This window comes from Sinocyclocheilus anshuiensis, unplaced genomic scaffold, assembly GCF_001515605.1.
Source record: "Sinocyclocheilus anshuiensis isolate Anshui unplaced genomic scaffold, SAMN03320099.WGS_v1.1 scaffold536, whole genome shotgun sequence".
NCBI lineage: Eukaryota > Metazoa > Chordata > Actinopteri > Cypriniformes > Cyprinidae > Sinocyclocheilus > Sinocyclocheilus anshuiensis.
The window spans coordinates 1,013,903-1,037,475 of NW_015557179.1; the positions used below are offsets into that span (position 1 = coordinate 1,013,903).

Here is a 23,573-nt window from a genome sequence, read left to right on the forward strand (position 1 = left end):
TTGGCTTGGTGGGAATGACACTTGAAAGGGTCCTGTGTGCACCTTAAAGGAAAAATCTGTTCGGCTCAAAGCAGATGAAGACTAAAGCGGAGACAGAGTATATGTGACATTAACATAGGAGAGGCCTCATTAAATTTGCATTAAATTAAATATTAAATTATAAGCAGCAGAACCAAACATTACACTGCACGAATATTATTCTCTCTTATCGTGAGTGTTCAAATATTACATTTATAATTTGCTCTGATTTATTCCCGTACCATGTCAACGCCTCAACGTGACAACCTGTCATCATCCTCTCCATTTGAGTGACAGCCCATCAATCTTTTCCACCCACCCATAGGGGGGAATGTGATGCTTGTCAAAATAGGAATTTGTCTTTGGACATTTTTTAAATCTGTGCCACTGCAAATGCAAAATAATAACTCTAGATATATGATGTAAGATTGACGTGATTTCAAATGGAAAAAAAGCGCATGGCTGTGTAACTAGATTAAAATGATTCATGAGACTTGAATTAACAAATATATGTTTCTTCTTTCACTTCTTTTATTAGATTGCCTTATGTGCTCTGGGAACACCAAAAAAAAATTGCCTATAGGAGGAGCTATTATGCCCCCACATCTATGACCTGCACCTCCTTATTTACTATTTCCCAAACCTAAATCTTAATTTAAAACGTGAGTTCTAGTAATAAGATCCCATACAAACCTCAAACAACACAGATACCCCCATAATACATTCTTTTCAATACTTCTAGGTTTTATATGCCCACATATGCCCACTTGAGCAGCAGTAGAAGCTTCCAGACCCAGCTCCATATGGCATGCAGCTGCAAATGACTGCATTGAGTGCCTATGAATTGTGGCTGTACTCTTCAGAGAGACGGCAGCTATCTGTGGGAGGTCATGGTACACAGACATCCTCTGAGTTCCATGCTGAAGTATGAGGGGTGATCAGGGTCAAGGATACCATAGCAGGTGGAGGCTCCACCACCTCCCCATGTGAGGGAGACATGTGGATGATGCATGGAGGGCAGATACCATGTACTCACTTCAGGTCATTTGTCAAGCGCTATGATGGAGAGCATAAAAAGCTGCAAAATGTAGCTTAAAAATATTTAATTTATAAAAAATTTGACTCACTGACTGTTTTCAAACAGGTTCTGCACTGCCACTCAAAAGTTTGGGGTCTGTATGATTTTTTAATGTTTAGAAAGAAGAACCAAGCACCAAAGCTGCATTTTTTTTTTTACCAAAAACAATAATAATAATAATAATAATAAATAATAAAAACATAAGCATATACAATAGAAACAGCAATATTCTGAAATTTGATTACAATTTTACATTTTCATATACCATTTTAATATATTTTTTTATTATTGTAATAAATATTTTTTTTTTCTGTCATGGGAAAGTTGAGTTTTCAGCAATCATTACTTCAGTGTCACATGATTAATCAGAAATCATTCTAAAGAGTAATGTTATGAAATATTATTATAATTTAAAATAATTGTTTTTTTATTTTAACATATTTTACACTGTCATTTATTCCTGTGATGCAAAGCTGAATTTTCAGCAGTCATTATTCCAGTCTTCAGTGTCACATGATCCTTCAGAAATCATTCTAATATACTGATTTACTGCTCAAGAAACATTTCTTAATATTATCACAGTTGAAAATCTTGTGCTGCTTCATATTTTGTAGAAACATGATGCATATTGTTTCAGAATTCTTCGATAAATGAAAAGTTAAAAAACAACAGCATTTATTTGAAAAACAAAACAATATATATATATATATATAAATAATAGATATACAATATACATTTATTTAACATTATATACATTTCTTATCTGTATATTATTTCAATTAAATTAAAGATTTTTATTTAATTATCATGATTAATCATAATTGTCCCTAAACCATGGTGTGAGTTTGGGGCTTTCTGTTTGGTTAACCAGTGGCAGATAGGGGCAGTGGAAATAACACACTTCACCTTTAATATCCATTGCAGTGATGTACAATATCTAGCCAGTTGTGTCTTAATTCTTTGGGCTCATCTTATATTTTGCCACATTAAGTTGAGCATATGACCATAGCTTATACATATGCGTGTGAGCGTATGGCTGAGGGCTGATGGATGTGCACATGGAGATACTGCTGGAGTTGTGATCTTCCACCAGATGTGTCCGAGCCGAAGGGAGAAGCTCCACACAGCCTGTCAGAAGCAGACTGCTTTCAGAGGAGACACAGGCGTTTGCCCCCAGTAAGCCGAGAGAAATAAACTGTCAGGAAGATAGTCAGAGGCGAAAAGCATGGCAGGGGAAAGAATCCCACTGCCAGATGATTCCTTAATGTGCACTCATTTATTCAGTAATTATATGATATGCGATGCTAATTCACTCTGGACGGCTGTTGAACACATTGACGTCAGTGAATTGACACAAGCAGTATTTTTTGTGATATTCAAAAACAGCTCGTTTTAAAGTTTGGCAAAGCCACCATACACTATGATTTTGTTGTCATGACACTTTTGATTGATAGACCTTTGGCTTTTTGATGAATTACCACTCATGTTTCTCGAAGAGCAGTTATGTATCAAGTGTCACTTTCTTATTCCCTACAAACACAACTCATACAATAATATACTCAAGCAAATTCGACCTTTTGAATAGGAGTAATACTTTGCCCCAGGGAGCATTGTAACTACTTTTCATTGCATTGTTGGAAGAATGCATTAACATTTTCTTTCCAGTTGCACACACAGAGCTCTGCCAATTATATTACAAAGGATGAGATAAGTAATAACATATCTAAGTCTTCCTCTACTCATACAATGCTTTTTCACAAAGGTAATTGCTCTATTTTCATGCAAAACACCCATGTGGCCTGTGAGTTATTTTCATCATGTTGCGTCTTTTTTCTGTAGGGCACAAGCAAAGCAGAACTGAGAGTAATTTTGAGCTCCTACTTTGCAGTTAACACTAAAATGCATTAAAGCAATAAAAATGATGTGAAGGTCCATATTTCCTCAGGCTGTGTTGCTGCGTGTCTGGACCCATTTGTCTCTTGGTCAGATCCATTAGTTTGACTGCACGACGCTCAACACAGCCAGCATCTTCAAATATTTCTGTGCAATGTGTGATGTGTAAAGGCATCATAACCAGCTCCATGAAAACAAGTTTAAAAATATTGTCTAGACTGTTTCCTTTGATTAGACGCAATGTTAGCACACAAAAGTCGTGTCTCATAAGTGAGGTCAAGAGTCAGGATTCTGAACTGCCAGAGAAATACTGCTGTTTGTTATAGTTTAATGTCTGGTATCAACTTCCCAAATAAATCTGTCAGAAATCACTTTATACTTACACATTGAAATTTCAATTCTGCATATATCTGAGTGGATAAGAAAGATCATTCCTCACAACATCTCTGATATTAGCATCACCAGCGAGGCCTGTTGACAGTCCATCATTAGGTCTGTCATGGCATCCGTCCTGAATGGAAATTTGGTTGCTAATATTATTCAGTGTCTGCTCAAGAAAATGAACTTTCATCGCTTTGTGCACATGTTTTAACATCCTCACAAAGAGCATGGCATGTAATTTTATTATAATCAGAAGTGTGCTTAAAAAAGTGCTCCCAAGAATGACAATGTGCTTGAGTGCAAGGAACATATTCAATGAGTTATTACATTCCTGTTTGAGAACGTCTACAGTTCACAGGATCATTCCGAAGCAAAGATTAATATATACACTGCACCCTCCAAAAATCTGAACACTACCATATAGTATACTTAGTGTGCAGCTGTCAGTGTATTTTGCGATCAACTGACTGTACATTATACCGCTTATTACATGGCCACTCACCAAATAAATAAATACTAAGACATAAAATATTGATTTGAGTCATTATTTGATCATTTTACCTGTAGCCTATTTTCCGCTAAGAAAAAATAGTTCATTCTAATTTATGAAACAATCGACAACACAAGAAGACGAACAGTGCAACAATATTACAGATAATATTAATACTAAATTAGTCTAATAATACCAAAGTAGTGTAATTTATTCTAAATTAGTTTTTACTAGTGCTGTCAAACGATTAATCGCATCCAAAATAAAAGTTTTTGTTTACATTATACATGTATATTTACTGTGTACATTTATGATGTATATATAAATACACACACATACAGTATGTATTTTGAAATTATTTACATGTTTATACATTTATATATTCATATTCTTATATTTTATATTATATATAAATATATTTAATATATAAACAACATATTTTTCTTAAATATATACATGCATGTGTTTGTATTTATTTATACATAATAAATATACACACATATTATGTAAACAAAAACTTTTATTTTGGAAGCGATTGATCGCGATTAATCGTTTGACAGCACTAGTTTTTACTACAATCGATAACTGAGAAGCAAGATGGCAGCAGTTGCGTTTGAATTAAACGAGAGAGCGAGTCACGCGATTTGATTTGAATAGTGTTTCTTGGCGTTAAAGACGCGTTAAAGAAATTAAATTGCTGTACAATGCTAGAACGGTAAGTTGCACAATGGTAAAATCGCAGGATATCTCAAAATTTCCATAAATGCGTTCTACGTCACCCTGTCCCTCCGAATTCGGTCTTTCAAGGACCGGTATTTGCGATAATGCGCAAGTGCATTCCTTGCGTTCGTAGAACTGAAAAACAGCCATGAAAGTGAAGCAGTATATACAGAATTGCCAATCCAAAATCACGGATTTCACAGAGAGCTAAATAGTAGATGGCGCTAGCAATACCACAAAACACAGGTTGAAATGTAGGTTGTTTGCATAAATATAAACAAAGAATTTCTAATGAGACAAAAATAAATAGTAAATTTCAAATGATTACATTAAACTATCAATAAATTGTCCAACAGTACTATATTACATGTAGCATTACTAAAATACATTACATTTGTGCAATGTTCTTGAACTTCAGCAATTAGCGTGACCTTGCAGAAGTTTGGTCAAGCAAAATAAAGACATGGAGACTCGGATCATTGCAAACACAAGCACATGGTCTCTACTACAAGCTCATCTTAGAAATCTCCTCAGCTATTTATCATCGACAGACATCCGAGCCATCACTGGGCTCTTTGCGAAAAAACCCATTAAGTATTCTCAGAGAATGGTCTCATTTCCATAAAATATTCTTTGTCAAAACCCCAAAATGTGCAAATGAAACAGGCATTGAGATATGACAGCAAAGCCCCAAGAGCTGCTGTAAATGACCTCAATTAGGCACTTAAAGCAGAAGAAGGTGCCTCGCATTGCAGGCCCTTTGAATGACAAGCCGTCACGGAAGCCATTTTTCTTTGGGCCTATCTCACCTTGATGAGCACTTTGAATTTGTAAATCAATGAGGGAGAGAGAGCGTGTGTAAGCACCGAGCGATACTAGGAGCCTGACATGTTCAGTGAATGAATTGTTTGCCTGGGTCTCCATTACCACTCTCTCAGGGAGCCACGGCCGGGATTAATCTGTCAAAAGGGGACGATTTAGCATTGATGAATATGACATGTGACCATTGATGATGTTGATTTTATCTCTGGAGATTAGCAAGATTTACTTCAGATGGGTAATAACGTCATTTGCTTGATGCAGTGGATCTGTTTATGAGCTGATTAAATCGTGGAGCTCCTGCTTCATTTCATGCTATTTGGTTTATAGCTTCATTACTGCAATCACAAAAGCTGTGGTCATTTCCACCTCCTGTGTCAACATAAATCGCTCTTGAAGATAGTTATGTGTCGTAGCAGATCACCTTTTGGTGAAGAGATTTATATGAGCTATACAAAAAAAAAAAAAAAAAAGTTTTGTACTTTCCAAGGTTAAATTAAAGCTGTTTTTAAATGCTCTAAACATTATGTAAAAGATAGTAAGCCTATTGCTAGACTGTCAAACAAAAACATCTTCCTCATTTGAAAGATTGTAATGATAATCGCCCTTATCGCAGCTAAAAAGGATTTTGTCTCAATCCCATAATCCCATAAATCAAGCCACTCTCATGAGAGAGGGACATAATTGTCTCTGACTTATGTCTAGAAGTTTAGCATTTGCGTGGCACTCACATATTGACACAGCTGTTGCTCAAAGCATATAGGATTACCATGTCAGACTACAGCGTGTCTGTTTATTTTATCACACGCACAATTACATTGGTGTCAGTAGTAATTTTGTGCTATTTAATAAAAGAGTGAAGTGCAAATCAGTGGTGGCAATCCAGGTGTCTTCTAAAGTCCAGCTTTCAGTGGTAAGTGGGCTCATAGCAGCTCCAGTAAAAGGGTAGATACAGAGCAGGAAGGCCTCGTGTGTCAGCATACCTTGGCACAGCCTCCTCAGTGTGGTCCATAATTCAGCCATGCATCTCTACCAATGCAATTAGTTTTTTAGCACCTCTGGCATTAAACCTAAGGTGTGGCTATACTCTGTACACATGTTAATTATTAATCATGTTAAGTCCCAGCACACTGTAAAAAAACAAAAAATATATTTTTTCAAAGTTGTAAATAAAACAAAGAATATTGGGTTGTATTGGTTTTACAAGAAAATAATACTTCAGTCTTTCTACTCCAAATATCACATTTAATTCAGTGTAAATTGCATTTCTTCTTAATTATTTGTGAAATTTACTAGTCATTTATTTGTAAAAAATAGTTTAAATCTAGTATTAATAATATTTTTTTACACACAGTACAATGAAAAAAAAACTTTTGTGTTTGTTTTTGTCAGTGTGCTGCATGTGAAAAAATTATATTAATAGTAGTTTTAAAATTAATCTACTTTTTTGCCTTTCAAAATAAGTAATAAGCTCCTCTGACTCATCAGGCAGATATTTTCGAAGACTCTGTTTTACATCAAAGCTGTTATTCAGAATTCCTGTTCAGTGTTGGATTTGACTGAAGGAAAAACACATTGTCGAAAAATACAATAAAGCAAATCACACATCTGGCAATTCTTTTTTTTTTTTTTTTTTTTATAGTTTATACCTGGGTTGTTTTGAGGCCACATGCATAAGTAATGAAACCTTTATTATAGAGCGTACTTGTTAACCCTTTATTTTGTTTATAACCAGTTCTTATATAATTGACAAAGAAAAAAAAAAACTTTGAATCTGATAATTTAGTGCAAAGTGGACTTCTTGAGGACCTCTGGGTCTTATAGAGCCCTAAAAGAACACGATGGTTAACACTTTCAGTTTTATAAAAGTCATGTGGCATGCTGTGTTGTTGATCTATGAAATGTTTCTACTCAGAAATGAGGCTGTGGACTCAAATTCATCTTTATAACAAGCCGTTGTTGTCACAGGTTAATCTGGCATTCCAGTCATCCTATTTTCCAGATTGTGGTTGCCTGGCACCTTACATGAGACCACTGTGGAAGGTATTCACTTTATTTATCACCCTTATAAACATGCTCATTGCAGGGCTGATCAGTGGTGTAAGTCATGCTTTACTAGCAGGCAGTGGAGTTCTGTTCCTCTTTATACTCCTTAGCCACACTGAACAGCAGTGGAAGAAGGCAAGCGGGGTAATTTATGCACACATGTGCCTGCTAGCTACAGGCCCGGGAGGAGGGGCACATGATGAATGGCTTTCCATCGGGGACCTCCTCACAGCCACCATGATGTGGGTAAAAATGGAAATTGCTCTCTTTCACTGTCATTACATCAGTTTAAAGCTTGTGTGGGCCTCCAGAACATAGTCTAGTTGCTCGTCTATGACATTACTGGGCAGGTGAAGTTTTCCATCTTTAATGAACTGTTTTTGGAGTGTAAATACAATCATTAATTAATCTTGTGTCATTAGTTATTACTTTAGTTCATTTATTTATAGTCTAGGCCTATATTATTTAATATTCCATTCCGGGGTTAATTGTCATTTATCCCAAAATTAAAATAAACACACACATACATAAATACTTTTTAAAGCATAAACAGTACATACATAACCTATAGGATATTCAACTGCACTGAAATATTGTTACATTGTAATAACGGCATGTAAGCTTTGTGCAGTTTGTTTAGCATAAGGCATGAAGAGTTAACGAAAAAAATACACCTAAAATGTCGTGAGACGATTTGTACTTTATATTTGATATGGCAGGGTATATTATTAAATTACATATGTCTGTAGTGAAGACTCGTAATTAAGTAAATTGCTTTATTCGATACCTGCGTATATTGCAAAGTTGCCATTTCCTCAAAAATTATGATTTTTTTTAAACAATATAAAAGCACTACTGCTAGAGGACATTAAACACGTTTTTTATTATTCGTCTCGCAAACAAAATATCAAAGTAGCCTGTATTATTTTCTGTCCTTATGCGTTATCCCAGACCTGGACCTGACGGCTTCATCATTTTTTGGGAGGAGTTTTTATTTTTGCATTATTACTAAATGCATTCGATAATGTTTTTTCTTGTTTTCCCTTTTGGTTACACGGTTTTTAAACAAATTATAATCGTTAATAGAAATGTATAGTTTCATAAATTATTTCCTGTTTAAATGTGTACGCAAAAAAAGAGGATTTAAAAAAAATAATAATTTGGTGAGCACACATTAAAAAAAAAAAACAGATCCATAGATAGGCCTAAATAAAACAACACAATATAACACAAATCCTGCTTTGTTTTTGTTTTTTTTTAGCTGGAAACTAGTGTTTAATTTAATGACAGGTATGATTTACAAGTCTAGTCTAATGACAATGTTTGTGTTTGCTCACCGAATTAAAATGTTGCTGACAGTGGTAGAATATAGTCGACTCTGAAAAAAGTGTGTACTTATACTTTGCATGTGTAAATGTAAAAATCTCGACAAGCTGATAATGAAAAATATTTTTTCGTGAAGCCACTTAAAACAGATTTAAAACTGATATTGGGTGATCTATAGCAAATAGGTTAACACAAGTGTGTACAGTAATATAACACTTAAAATATGGGTTATTCGTGATTTCTTTTAAACGTTGTATCTGTTTCCAATAATATTTATATAAACAAAGCACTCTCAATATTGTCTAGGCTATAGTCTGGTATAGCGGTTCTCGAACATGTCATTGTCCACAATAAGCCATTGACGACAGCAGTTATAACTTACTGCAAACGAGCCTATATATCATTACAAAACACAATCTTGTTCAACAACACCACAACAAATGCACGCTCAAAATGCAAGAGCCGTTTATATTCTTAAGTGAACATAAATATTCGATATATGGTGAGATGATGGACTGACAATATGGTAGTGTTACGAAACTGAATTAGAAAGCAAACACCGGTTGTGTCAATCACATGAAGGTTAGGCTATGCTAAAAAACATTTCGTCTCTTTAAAAATTTGAAAAAAAGACAACACGTCCCATTAATTAATTTAACGCCGTACCGTAAGATGAAATAAAGTGGCAATTCATACATTTCTTTTTGTATTTATAAATAAACACTTTTTTAAATTCATTCATTAGTAATACAACTTAATTAAATTCATAAGTAATAAAACTAGCCTGAAATTATCTGCTGGATCAACCATTAAAAAAATAAAAATAAACAATAATAATAATAATGATAGAATCTCTCAGACACCGACGAATGCATTCATAATTTAAACTCTTACTCGCAGTTAAATCATTTAGCAGAATTGTAAAACCTGAAAAAGGCTGCAACCGTGGAAATGACATGATTTGTATTTAAAACGGCAAAATCAATATCCTTAAATGACAGAATTTAGTTTGAGTTCAGTTTTGGTGATGTTAAGTTAATGAATACTGAAGACAGAAATATGGAACAGAATTGTTTCTTATTTTCCAGAATACATACAAAAAATACCAATTCTCTCTCCGTGGTGTAGGCTACACCTGAAAAATAACGGCAATTTCAAATCATGTGGACAATGTGGGATTTAAGAAACAAACATGCATGGAAATTATCTTCTTTTCAATGAGACATTAAATAATAACGAACAATACAATCATAGCAATTCCAAATCAACATCCAACTGAAGACCCCTATTTTATTAGTACTCTAACATGTGTTTCACGTTATCTACAGAGTTCAGTTCAAATGTAATGCACTTTTGAGTTGCTCAAATATTTTAATTTGTATTATCGTCCGCTTTAAGCTGACATAAATAAATACAGTGAGTCCACGGATCCAGTCCTTCAGTGGCGCGATGATATAAAAGTCTTTATATTTCAATCTTTATAATCTATAAATTTGGACAAAGTCTGATTTTTTTGTTTACTGGTATCCAAGCGCTGCTGCTGTGGTGAGTCTTTGACCGTACAGTGCATAGGGAGAGTAATAAGGACCGGTGGCTGCAGGTAACGGAACCGGTGCGCCGTGAGTAGGCAACGGACTCTTCGAATACGGGTGATAGCGGCTGCTTAGTCCTAACGCGTGATGCGGGCTCCTAAGTGCCAGTGTCCCGGGGCTCCCAGGGGCTCCTGAGGGCGGCATGTGCATATGGCACGCCATAGCTGCGGCGGCAGCACTAGCTAACGATGATGAACTGGGATAACCCGATATCAACTTGTCGGTCCCGGTGAACGCGGTGTGCGTCCTCAGGTGGTTAAGAAGTTCTTCGGAGGACGAGAAACGCTTGTCACAAGGTCCATTTGCTGACACCCAGTTACACACATGCGGTAGAGGGTCGTTGGGCAGCACGAAGCCATAGGGATACAAATGGTGTCCACCAAAAGATGGCGGCGAGGAGTGAACACCGTGCAAAGGGTGTGTCGGGTACATGAGTGGATATCCGGACTTCAAAGCAGCCGCGGCCGCCGAGTCGTGTGTGCAGGAAGCTCCGGCTGCACCGGCTAAGTGGCTGGCACAGTGGTAACTCAAGCAATAAGGGTCCCTACAAAGGCTAGCAGACATTATAGATGGAGGGGATGCCCCAGCTAGGGGGCTTGAGCCAGCTTTACTGCAGCCCAGCGAGCTGGCAAACTGTGCATTGACCAGACTTCCACCGTGGGGCAGAAAGTGTTGAGGGTAGCCAGCGTAGGCCCCTGCTAAACTTCCAGGGTACGTCATGCCAGCCGGGGATAGAGGAAAAACAGTCTGTCCGGGTTTGTACGGAGAAACGGGGGCTACCAGTCCTGACCCCAGGACAGAGGCTGAGGAAGAAGAGGTGACACACGAGGACTCCGACGTCGCTGCTTTGGATCCTGATGTGGTTTCCTGGTGCTGGTTGACTTCCACGTTAATTCCCGCACAGCTCACGCTTATCCGGCTGTGGCTGACGCTGGTCGGTGCAGATCCATCTGAGGTGCAGTTTTTATTACAATCAGACTCTTTCTTTTCATCTCTCTCTCCCTTCCCATCTGACGGCATCGGGGAAGCCGAAGTGCTGGAATTCGGGCTGCCAGTCCTGGGAGTGAACGGCTGGCAGGTGGCGCTAGGCACACGGAAACCAGACTTCTCTCCGTTAGACACCCCAGAAGACGAGTCCTTCTTATCCGCTGGCTTTGAGTACGGCTTGAAGCTGGATTTGTCTTCCACACCGATGTCACTCAGTTTTAAAGGACCAGATTTCGACTCTTTGTCGTTAGTTCCGTTTGATGAGTGTTTGGAGGAGGGTGGAGGGTCCGGTTTACCGATCTGAGAGCATGTTTGCGCAAGAAGAGCCAGAGGACTTTTCTTGGCATCGAGCTGCGAGGATAGATACAAATAAAAGATTAAGACACATCAAATGTGTGCAGGCGCAATCATTGCAACGTATTTGTCAAAGTACACAACAAATAAACTTCATCAAACGACTCGTCGCTTCTATTTGAACGTTGTAAGAGATTCGAGAATATGCGCATCGCGCAAAACGGGCTGAAATGGTAAATATCCTATGCCAAAGGCGTGTTTACTATGTTAGCTGAATTAAAGAGAAAGACTGGTCAAATTAAAATACTATGTTAGCTATAATATTTTATTAATTTGATCCTCTCTGCTCCGCTACGTCCAATCCCAGATTCCAATAATGTCCCGTCATTTCTCCGGGAAAAAGAGAATGCGGACAAAATACTTGGAACAGCTTAAAAAAAACCATCGAATTCGCATCTTACCTCAATTGGACTGATCGGGGTGGATGGCAATGGCTGAAGATATTCAGGGTGTAAAATGTGTCCTGTGCGTGCGGTAAGCATTTTCAAAATCTTTATGGGAAGTCGGTTAGCTTGCCGTAAAGGGTCCGAAGGAGGGACGTAACGGAGAAAAGGCTTGCTGACGAGCGCGGAGTTGTTATTCCGAGAGCTGCTGCTGCTTTCCCAGACTAGATCAGTATCACTATTTCTTGAAGCAGAAGCAGAGGGCGATGTGATCATGACCCAATTCTCATGTATTTGGTTGGTATTTCATCTATCAGATTCATAAATAAAAAACTACGCCGTAATCTTCTTTCAAATAGCAGAAATAAAGATAAATAGTATAATCCGTCTGGAGCAGAGCGTGAGGCTATCGCAGATCCGGAGCCGCGTGTGACACTACAGGCATAGCGCGCGCTCTGTCTCTTCCCGTAGGTCCGCGCTTGTCCTCCCAAACCAAGAACTAGTAGAAAATTTCACTTCAAAAGCAGCTGTATTAGTCCGAGATTAAAGCCCTTGCCGCCTTCCAATCAAATGGGACCCCGAGGTGATTGGAGGGTCAAGGGGATGTGACGTTCCTCCTTCTGTAAGCGCCTCTATTTTGACAACTTGAGGGAGGAGATTTTGCTCAATATGTAGGTTGTCGTACACGCCCGCTGCCTGTGTCAATTTTTTTTTATTTAAAATGCTCGTTATTCATTTTCACGAGCAGATTGCCTTGGAGTTGCCATCTTTTTTAAAATATAAACTAAGTGTGAAAAAAATAATTCCCTCTCATAGCTTTATTCTTCGACTGATTTGTAGGCTTTTTATAAGAGTCGCTTTTTATTGATGATAATTAACACCACCAACAACAAAAACAGAAATAAAACATTAAAGTTTTTGGGATTCTTTTTTTTAAATTTATTATACACCCCTTTGTATGATGGACTACATTTTATGAACCATCTAGCTTTTTGGTTTAATACTTTTTTTCTTTTTTGTATTAAATGAAATGTAGTCTTCTTCCAAGATGCTATGTGCGTTTAGTCTTTTTGTACTGTTATGCAAGTGGGCTGGTAACATTAAACCAGAAACATAAGATCAACTTGTAGTGTTTGAATTCCCCAATCAGACAAGCGTTGACAAGAGCAGACCAATGCAGTGATAGAGGGATGTGAATGTCACATGTTTTCAATATAATATACACCGCCCTTCTATTTCTATCCCACCCCTCCGTCAACTGTCAATTCTGCTCGACCGCAATCAATCAGTTAGTTATTTGTCAGTTGCTGTCAATCCTTTTCTTACTTCACGTCAGCTTTTGAAGCTGATTATTTGCCGCGAGTGACGGAGAAAAGGGCAAAAGAAGCATCCTGGAGAAGAGTCACTTAATTTGAGGGGCATGTCCCTCTGCTTTATTCAGTTTGGAAAGGGTTTTCTTTAAAACCTGCGGTAAGACAAGAACCTATTCCCCGTGTTTAGCCTATTTTCAATCGAGGCAGAAACAGAAAATCAACCACTGGTCATTTATTCTATAGAATACAGCTGCCAAGTAAAACAACCCAGTTGTTGTTTTTCCTTTTTTTTTCTAAAGTACTTTTAACGACGTTTTTGGCCTAATTAAATATAAAAAAAATGAATATGACATATAATTATTTTACTTCTAAAAAGTTCTAAAATAACACGGGGCAAGTAATGTTTTATTGTATTTATTTATTTTTTGCTTACTGTATCGGCTATAAAACTTGTAAGCCCCCCCCCCCCAAAAAAAATTAACCAAGCAATTGCATGCTGTAACTATACCTGTTGTCATATTTTACGTTCAGTATAATTTGTTTAATTCGTTTTTAATTTTATATTAACTTATGTTCTTCTGCGAGTGCATACTGAATTAAAAAGAAACAGATTTTCTGACTGCACGAGCAGTAAGACCTGTTTTAAACACACTGAGACTAAGTTTCAGACAGGTGTAGGCTACATGATAGCTACTTCAAATGATACTTTCCTTGTCTCACATGCAATTTCAGGTTTTTCCGGATACATGTTTTGCACAAATGTGAACTGGTATCAGATTGCCTCAGGCAAAAACCAACAAAACTTCAACTTACTTGGAATGTTAAAAGAAACGAGAATATAATAGGCCTAATAATAATTATAATAATAATAAAAGTCCAGACAGTTTTTTTCATTCATGTCAACTACATTTTATTTACACACAATAAAATTATTAATTTTATTTGACAATACCAAAAGACATAAAAGAAAGAGAAATGGTCTGTCAGACCTTTGAGAAAAGAAGTTTAAAATGCCTTGAACTATTCACCGCTGAGACGGCTAATCAGTATTGAGGCTCCGGGGCAATCGAGCAGCTTTGCAATGCGCTTTGCCTTTCATCTCTCACTGGATGGAGGCGCTCAAGCCTTTTTCAGTCTTGATTTGTACATTAACATTACATATTTGTATACGTTTTTGAAAGTGCAAATACTGGGAAGACTGCTGTACACAGATTCAAACAGACACTAGTGTTGATATCGGCCATTTTAAACAAGCTTAACACAGAGTCTTTCTCCAGTATGTAAAGATGTGTGACTGTTTTCTGCACAAGCTGTCAGCGCGTGACACTGCGTGAGTTATTAGGGCAGAGAAGGGTAACCATAAATTTCCAGCATCGGGCAACAATTTTCTCTTTATTGTCTGCATGACGAATGAGCTTCTGAACCAGATACCAAGCACTCGGTATTACCCTTAAATGGGAACATATTTTTTTTTGTAATAATAATTCATATTATTTAAATGCAAATGTATTTTAGTATATTTCATATCGTCATGTTTATGCATGCCTAAATATAGTCATTTACAGAGCTGCCTAAAGCAGCCGAAAACACTTGTGCAAAACATTTTCTGACTATAGTCAAAGTTGAGGTCATTATGATTTATCAAAATAAACCATAACACATTTCACATTGACCCCCCCAAGTTACAAATAAATCTGAAAGGGTTGTAGACATTAAGCGATAGGTAAAGCAGCTTAGTAACACAAATCAGTTCCAATACAAAAAAAATACAATATTTATTATATTTTTAGTGTTTAGAAAACTCTCACATATGTAGGCTACACTGCTGAAATCCAACCAACTCAAATTCTTTAAAAATGAAAACGGCTTATTTTGCGTAACGTTAGGCTATAGAGCGTCTTAGATTATTGCAACCCGCCTCCACCATTAATCTCTTTCTGCGGTAATCCGCTTGACAGGTCATCTAGGAGAGCAAGAAAACCTGGAGTGGACAGTCATCAGCGTGAAAGAAATAAATGTACATTTTGTTGGAGTATGTCAGACACATTGAAACAGATAACCCTGATCTATGACAAACAATAAACTTTGCTGGTTTACCCTAATCCTAAAACGCGGTTTTAATCTCTATACAAACATCTCACCCCTCTTCTTCATAAAAATAACATTGCTCACATATTCTAAGTGCATCTAACTTTTAAAATTATACATAAATAATTTTGTTGTAAAAGCCTATAAACGTGTGAGCTAATTATTAATCCTATCTCACTCTCTCACACACACGCTCTCTCACTCTCCAGAAATCAATATTTACTGATTGCATTTCAGCATTTGGCTTTTTTTTTAGCGTAGTTTACGTGTTCTAATATTTAGAAAGTTAGAATTATTTAGCCATATAACACACAGGCCTTGTTAGAAGACAATTTTGAAAACCCTTGAATGTCGAGTCGAAACAAATAGAAATATATATATATATATATATATATATATATATATATATATATAAAATTGAGCAGCCTTTTTCAGTCTTGATTTGTACATTAACATTACATATTTGTATACGTTTTTGAAAGTGCAAATACTGGGAAGACTGCTGTACACAGATTCAAACAGACACTAGTGTTGATATCGGCCATTTTAAACAAGCTTAACACAGAGTCTTTCTCCAGTATGTAAAGATGTGTGACTGTTTTCTGCACAAGCTGTCAGCGCGTGACACTGCGTGAGTTATTAGGGCAGAGAAGGGTAACCATAAATTTCCAGCATCGGGCAACAATTTTCTCTTTATTGTCTGCATGACGAATGAGCTTCTGAACCAGATACCAAGCACTCGGTATTACCCTTAAATGGGAACATATTTTTTTTTGTAATAATAATTCATATTATTTAAATGCAAATGTATTTTAGTATATTTCATATCGTCATGTTTATGCATGCCTAAATATAGTCATTTACAGAGCTGCCTAAAGCAGCCGAAAACACTTGTGCAAAACATTTTCTGACTATAGTCAAAGTTGAGGTCATTATGATTTATCAAAATAAACCATAACACATTTCACATTGACCCCCCCAAGTTACAAATAAATCTGAAAGGGTTGTAGACATTAAGCGATAGGTAAAGCAGCTTAGTAACACAAATCAGTTCCAATACAAAAAAAATACAATATTTATTATATTTTTAGTGTTTAGAAAACTCTCACATATGTAGGCTACACTGCTGAAATCCAACCAACTCAAATTCTTTAAAAATGAAAACGGCTTATTTTGCGTAACGTTAGGCTATAGAGCGTCTTAGTCCGCTTCCTTTCTTTCGAAACATCTATAAAAATAATCATAATAATAAAAAAAGGGTTCTTCCTTCACAAGCGTTAAACATGCATTACAAAGCATTTCCTATCATTAAGTTTGGTAAAAAGAGACCACAATGAACCACTTTACCTGAAATTGCACACACGCGCTCCGCTGTGTTACGACAGGTATGAACATTTACAGGCACAATCCTTTCATTTCCTATAAAGATGATAATTTAAACAGATTTCCAATGATGTCCTATGAAGCACATTTTAGCAGCCTAACTAAGTAAATGCATTATTCTAGTGTCCGTGCGCTGCCGCCATCATAAGATCCTGCTCGTCTCCAAAAGCCTGTGGGAGGATCCGATGTGACGTCATGGCGCGCCCAACCGAAGCGTTCGTGCGTCTCTCTTTCCGCGTGTCCTGTCATATAACAACAATAAAGCTTTAATGTGTTATTTTAACTTAAGCGATTATGTGAACACACGAATAGGACAGTTAAATATGATTAGCGAAATTATAATACAGTGAAATATGACTTCTGAGTTATTATGCGTTGTGTAACACTTGTAACACATACTTTGCAAACTTACCCCAACATCCAGTGACTAGAACTGTTACTTTTTCAAACGAAAGCTGTCTGGATTGCTAGCAGGAATGCTACTCACTCACCATTATTTTCATGGCAACATAAGCAGCTGAAACAGATTTGAGCAATTGAACGCTGGCGCGTGCTTCGTCCCAGATCAGCTGACACAAGCACGCGGAAGAAGTAAAGCTTCATTCGGAGCGTAGTTTAAAAGTTTATTTTAAAAACATAAAGAAAACGTTTCAGTCGTATGAGCAGAAAAACAACTGTGGTGGTCTTCGTTTGATGCTTCTTTCCTTCTGAACTGTCATTTGACTGCAATGGCATACAACGAGTCAATGGTTGTGGTGAATGGAAGTCAGGTAAGTGAAATATCTCAAACACGTTGTCCTGTGACCTGTATACTATTCAACCAGTACACACCAAATGCCCCAAAGTGTGCGTTTGTTTCTGTTTTTTTTTGTCAAGTCATGCTGTGTCATGTAGATAAAAACGGAGGATATATTTATATAAATATATTTTCTGTGTCGCGAGACAACTCTATTCAAAAATATTATGACAAATATTTATTTTAAACAGGTGTTGACTAACATAATAACAGTGGTGTCATTCACACAATAGTTGTATTTGAATTATTAGCCGTCACATGTTTATGGACAGCTGAACAGCTTCAAACATATCTTTAATCTCCATCAGTTCAGTGTAATGGTTAAGAAGGTCTATTTCTTGAAAGAAAAATACTTCAGAGTTCCAGCTATGTAATAAAACTGATATCGCTCCCTCTCTCTGTTGCGTTTATGCAGGTGTCCTGCATTGGGCATGATTGGGAAGACATTCCAGATTTTCTTGGGGCAAAATATGGAGAAGTGGCAAGAAGATTAGATCTCAGTTTCAACCAACTGAGGTAAGTTATTGTTTGTGTCGCAGTGTAACTCTTAACAGACAATGATAATAGGAGGTCCGTGATGATGGGAGACAGTGCTGACAAGCATGGCACCTATTTTGCACATACTGGATTCCTGTATGGACCTGAGGAGGGAAAGACATAATTTGTCCCAATAGGTTTTGCAATGGGATTATGTCCCACATTATCCTGTCTGGGGGTATTCCAGAAAGCAGGTTATGTGACATAACCGGGTATGTTTAAGGGTAAGTAGGCGGATAAACTCAGCTTTTGGTTCCAAAAACGGAGGTAACTTTCAGGGTATGCAAGTAGCCATAGCAATTTATTTTCTGAACATAACCTGCTCCGGAGCAGGGTCTATTTCAGGGTTAGTTTACTTCAGAGCTATCAGTGCATGCTCGACCTATTGACAAGACTCCAGTGGGCATGGCAGATTGCGCACAATAATGTATATTATTACAATATAGTTGTAGTTTTACATGTATATGTACACTACCGCTCAAAAGTTTTGGATCAGTAAGACTTGTAATGTTTTTTAAAGACGTCTCTTATGCTCATCAAGACTGCATTTATTTGATCAAAAATACAAAAAAAAAACCGGTAATCTTGCAAAATGTTATTACAATTTAAAATAATGGTTTATATTTTAATATACTTTAAAATATAATTTATTTCTGTGATGCAAAGCTGAATTTCCATCAGCCATTACTTCAGTGTAAAGTGTCACATGATCCTTCAGAAATCATTCTAATATGCTGATTTATTATTAGAATTATCAATGTTGGCAACAGTTGTGCAGCCAAATATTTTTTTTGGAAACTGCGATACTTTTTCACGATTATTTGATGAATAAAAAGTTAAAAAGAACAGCATTTATTCAAAATATATATATATTTTCTAACAATATAAATCTTTACTATCACTACTTATCAATTTAACACATCCTTGCTGAATAAAAGTTTTAATTTCTTAAAAAAAAAAGAAAGATAAGAACATAAAAATAAGAAAATGCTGTTCTAATGCTGTTCTTTGTAACTTTTTTTTTAACTTTTTATTCATCAAAGAATCCTGAAAAAAAAAGTATCACAGGTTCTCAAGCTTTGCATCACAGAAATAAATTATATTTTAAAGTATATTAAAATAGAAACCATTACTTTATATTGTAATAACATTTTGCAAGATTACTGTTTTTTTCTGTATTTTTGATCAAATAAATGCAGCCTTGATGAGCATAAGAGACTACTTTAAAAAACATTACAAGTCTTACTGATCCCAAACTTTTGAGCGTTAGTGTATATATGTGTATGTATATACAGTATGTGTGTATTTTGAATATTGAATATGTTAATTATAAAGCACTAATATAAGTAATATATTAGGTAATATTATGTTATTTTAATATGGTATTTATATTTATTTTAATGTCACATATAATAGTTATTGATATAAATTAATTATAAAACACTATTATAACAAGGTAATGTTTATTTTATCATCTCACACATCATGGATCTGCATTTTCTATAATGTATTTTTATAATAAAAATAAACATGTGATGTGTCTTTTTTTATATAATTAGCATAAAAAAATGAAAGAAAGAAAATGAAAGAAAAATTATAGCACAACCACCAATTAGGTGGTGATATGCACTAAGTATGCAAATGGACATTGAACAAAAGAAGAACAAAAGAAGCAGTATGGCGTGCATTTTCTTAACGTCCGTTTCCATGGTGACTCGTTGATTGGTCGCTCTGTTGAGTACGTCTTGTGTGTTAACCGTGAACATACTCTGTTCAGTCAATAGTCCACTGAACTTACTCCCAGACACGTTTTTGGAACCAGCATACCTCGAGTAAGCAAGGTTTGGGTTAATCAACCGAGAGTTCAGGCTATATGTCATGGTAAGTTAATCTTGCCTTCTGGAATAGCACCTGGAAAGATGGAAAATTGCCAATATAGGTAGTTTTAGTGCACTTCTGTTAGGCCCTTTAAAATGTTGTTTGACCGCAGATGTTGGCAATGGACATTAATGAATTCATATCATATTTGTATATTAAATATGTAATATTAGGCCCAAATTGGTTGAGGAAGTCCTTGCAGGATGTTTCTATCATGTGAAACATTCTAGAACACTGTCATAAATGACAGGATCCCAACCGCATACAACATCTCTGATTCAATCTACCTGTCATGCTTACAGTCACACCTCTGCATTAAGTGCAATTCAATACATGCATTATGTGCATTACTTCATCAGCCATGTCATTGAGACATCAGAGAACAGCGGGTACAGTAGCGGCGTGCCATGCTGTGGCCAGATAAAAAGCCTGATCAATAAATGTGACATGTTAATGCTGAGCAAATAGAATAAAAGATTCCTTTGACAGGACATGAAGAAGCACCTTGTGGCAGCTGGGGAGCGGGATGCCATTTCACTAGCAGGACTAGCAAAGCTGATTTGACAACTAAAAGAGAGGAAATGATGGTTATAAGGTGCCTTTGTTTCAGACTTCTTTTCTTGACCTATCAGGCCTTGAAGGACTCTGAATGGGCCTCTTTTTGTCATGTGAAAATTGTCGTCTTGAGGCAGTTATCTGTGCTGAAAATGTGGATTCTTCCATTTAATTGATTCGCTTTGCACTGGAGTCTGTCACATTAATAATTGCCAAATTCTGTGCTGCTTCAATGTGTCGCACATAAATGTACGCTTATCGGTGCATTAATATTCCTAATGAGCATTTGTGACTGGTGACCCAGCATTTGGTGAAGACTGTAGAACCCAGAATTATCAATATTTAGGCATAAAACGTCTTTTTTTTTTTTTTTTGGGTCACATGCATCATTTGGTCAGCTGTCATGTGCATGAATTATACAGAGTGCTATACGATCATGACTGAAGAAATCAGTATCTACACCATGTATTCACGAAGTTAGTGGTTTGGAGTGATGCTTGTTCTTTTATGAAATGCTCTTTATTGCATCAGTTTCGGCCGTAATGTTTCCTAATAGTTTCACCATACACATAGTAGTAAAGTACGCAGCATTGCTACACATAGAAACGCTTACACTGTGGTGTATTGCCTTTGCTGAGCCATTATGCTATCATCATATCATTTATAACTTTTTATGTGTAACATAATTACCAGAATAGTTGGGCACATCGATAGGCAATTAATGGGAATGCTTCTATAACAATGTCATGTTCATTGTCTTTCCATTAAAACACTGCAAGATTTACATTACCGATGTAGTGACGTACACGCAGAAGAGTGAGGTTTCACCACTTATGTTTTAGAATAACTCGTCTTGCTCATTTAGAATCACACTGCCAATAAAGATGATTTTTGGCAACAGGGCTTGTCAGTAGAAAGCCTCCCTTTCTGACATCTGTATATGTACGTATCAAATGCAAGAATGCCAAAGCTGGCTCTGAAATAATTGTCTTTTTTACCACTTCACAGAGCCTTTGAGCAGAACAGAAGGTTCTGTTACTGAAGCTGTTTAGGTCATGTGCTTTGTTGGGGCTAGGGTTACATTAAGTGTGAAATTTAATTTATAAAGAGGCATGTGATCAGAATAAAGTGAGGATGTGGGCTACAGTAAGGATTTCACTGCTTCTTCTGTCATGTTCACACAAAGACCTCACAGTAAGAAGTTAATAGACAGACATCCTGCCCTCTAGCATGAGGACTTAAATATGTGAACATGACAAAGTGATAGAAAGGTTCTTTTGTTGTCCTCAGGGTTGCCACAAGACAATTTGAGTCATCCAGAAATGAGCATTTATGCGGGATGTGTCACGGTAGTTGTCTAGTCATCTACATTGACTAGTTTTAGATTCTTAGATTTTATTTCATTAGCTTTTTAATCAACAGTTTGCAACGTAAATCCCTCTCTGCTTGCATCTTTTAAAGACTTCACTCAAAAATGGAAGTTAGGCCTATGTCATCATTTGCTCATTTATTTATTTTTTTCTGCAGAATTAAAAAAATATATTTTTTCAGAAATGTCTCTTTTTTTTCATACAATAGTAATCAATGGACTCCAGTGTTGGTTTCCAGTGTTCTTCAAAATATCATCTATTATGTTCAACAGAAGAAAGTCTTGCATTTTAAGATCCACATGAACATAAATGACAATTTTCATTTTTGAATGTTGTATCCCTTTAATTCATCCCCTTTAAAACATCGTTGCTACAGACATGCATGTTTAGACTGAAATCTTTGGCCATTGTGTTGTTAAAAACTTTCAAAAGTGCGTGTTGAGACATCTGCATCCTGTTCCTTTCTGTCCAGTTTTATTTTTGAACAGGGTGGCCTTAAAAGTCTTAATGTCTTAAATTCAGATTCAGTGGGTCTTAAATAATTTTGGTCACATTACTGCAAAAATGTATCCAGTCTGAAGGACTCAGTGACCGTTTACAATCATTGGACATACTGAAGTTTTTTCCCCTGCTGTAGTCACTGCGTCATCAGGAAGAATTGCGGTAGCAGAATACAGGTTGAACTAGCTAGCTGACCAGCCTCGAGAATGTCTCGAGAATTTTACTTGCCTGACGGGGCAAATAGCCTAATTAAAACTTAAGTGACCAAAAAATAACTAGTTACGTATCAAAATGCGAAAATGATTCTTCTGATTTTATTACATTCAGCTTAAACAGCGATTGATAATGGATAGTATATTTCTGGTATCAGTGTCGCGCTGTTGAGGCTTGTGCTGTGTCTGTAAAAGACTTTCATGGAGGAATCAAATCAAATGAGCATAACGGCACACATAAAGAAACTCACAGAACAAACATACTGGGGTAAAAATTAACATGATGTAGTTATGTAACATACCATGACAAGGGAGCTATTTTGCTGAATATTTTCACGATTGCAAATGTTACATGGATTTTAGTTCAACAAACAAGTATAGTATATTAAATTTAGACACCAATATTTTATACACAATATTGACTGACAAAGATCTGAACAGAAGTATTGCACATTCTCCAAGCAATACTCGGCGTGCTTGTTACTCAATGATTATGAAGGAATGAATTATGATTTATGAAGGAAACGGTTGAATACTAGCAGATTAGTCTCATGTTTAAAAGTATGCATTTTCCCCTAACATTTCTTATTTGTATATTCAAAATGTTATTTAAAACATTAATCTCATAACATTATTTACTGCAGTTGTAATTTTGCAGTGTAAATAGTTTCATTTGATTTGGTAAGGTTAAAAGGCTTGCTCAAGGCTTGCTTAAGGGTCTCACCTCAGTAGTGGTATTGAGGGTGGAAGAGAGCGCTGGTCATTCACTCCCCTCGCCTACAATCCCTGCCAGTACCAACTAGGGCTGTGTATCACCAGCAAAGTCACGATACGATACGTATCACGATACAGC

At 36.4% G+C, this 23,573-nt stretch overlaps 2 protein-coding genes across 8 annotated transcripts in view; one reads left to right on the forward strand and one right to left on the reverse strand.

Annotated features, from left to right (window-relative positions):
• Window positions 1-9,774: 9,774 nt before the first annotated feature.
• On the reverse strand, window positions 9,775-17,380 carry znf503 (zinc finger protein 503). 3 transcript variants are annotated; one of them, XM_016473871.1, is made up of 3 exons: window positions 17,284-17,380; window positions 16,836-17,113; window positions 9,775-11,701 (listed from the first exon to the last, which is right to left on the reverse strand). In XM_016473871.1, exons 2-3 carry the CDS (start codon window positions 16,881-16,883, stop codon window positions 10,289-10,291), a joined length of 1,461 nt encoding a protein of 486 aa, XP_016329357.1. In that variant the 5' UTR covers window positions 16,884-17,113; window positions 17,284-17,380; the 3' UTR covers window positions 9,775-10,288. The 3 variants fall into 3 exon arrangements, with proteins under 3 accessions (XP_016329357.1, XP_016329358.1, XP_016329356.1); XM_016473872.1 differs by having other exon boundaries at window positions 16,836-17,098; window positions 17,284-17,374; XM_016473870.1 differs by lacking the exons at window positions 16,836-17,113; window positions 17,284-17,380 and adding an exon at window positions 12,106-12,753.
• Window positions 17,381-17,466: 86 nt separating this feature from the next.
• The window catches only part of lrmda (leucine rich melanocyte differentiation associated), a 306,767-nt gene continuing 300,660 nt past the window's right edge, over window positions 17,467-23,573 (forward strand). For all 5 annotated transcript variants that reach the window (XR_001632951.1, XR_001632950.1, XM_016473873.1 and 2 more), the window contains exons 1-2: window positions 17,467-17,641; window positions 18,083-18,183. Coding sequence is in view for 3 of the 5 variants with exons in the window: in XM_016473873.1 (XP_016329359.1) it covers window positions 17,600-17,641; window positions 18,083-18,183 (143 nt within the window). In the remaining 2 variants the exon portion in view is untranslated. The remainder of the gene's footprint in view (window positions 17,642-18,082; window positions 18,184-23,573) is intronic.

Bases quoted from the DNA above. Each gene is read 5' to 3' on its own strand.
- znf503 (XM_016473870.1), bottom strand. From the start codon at position 12,363: ATGATCACATCGCCCTCTGCTTCTGCTTCAAGAAATAGTGATACTGAT. The intron at 11,702-12,105 runs GTAAGATGCGAA...CTATCCTCGCAG, and splicing joins CCCCGATCAGTCCAATTGAG to CTCGATGCCAAGAAAAGTCC.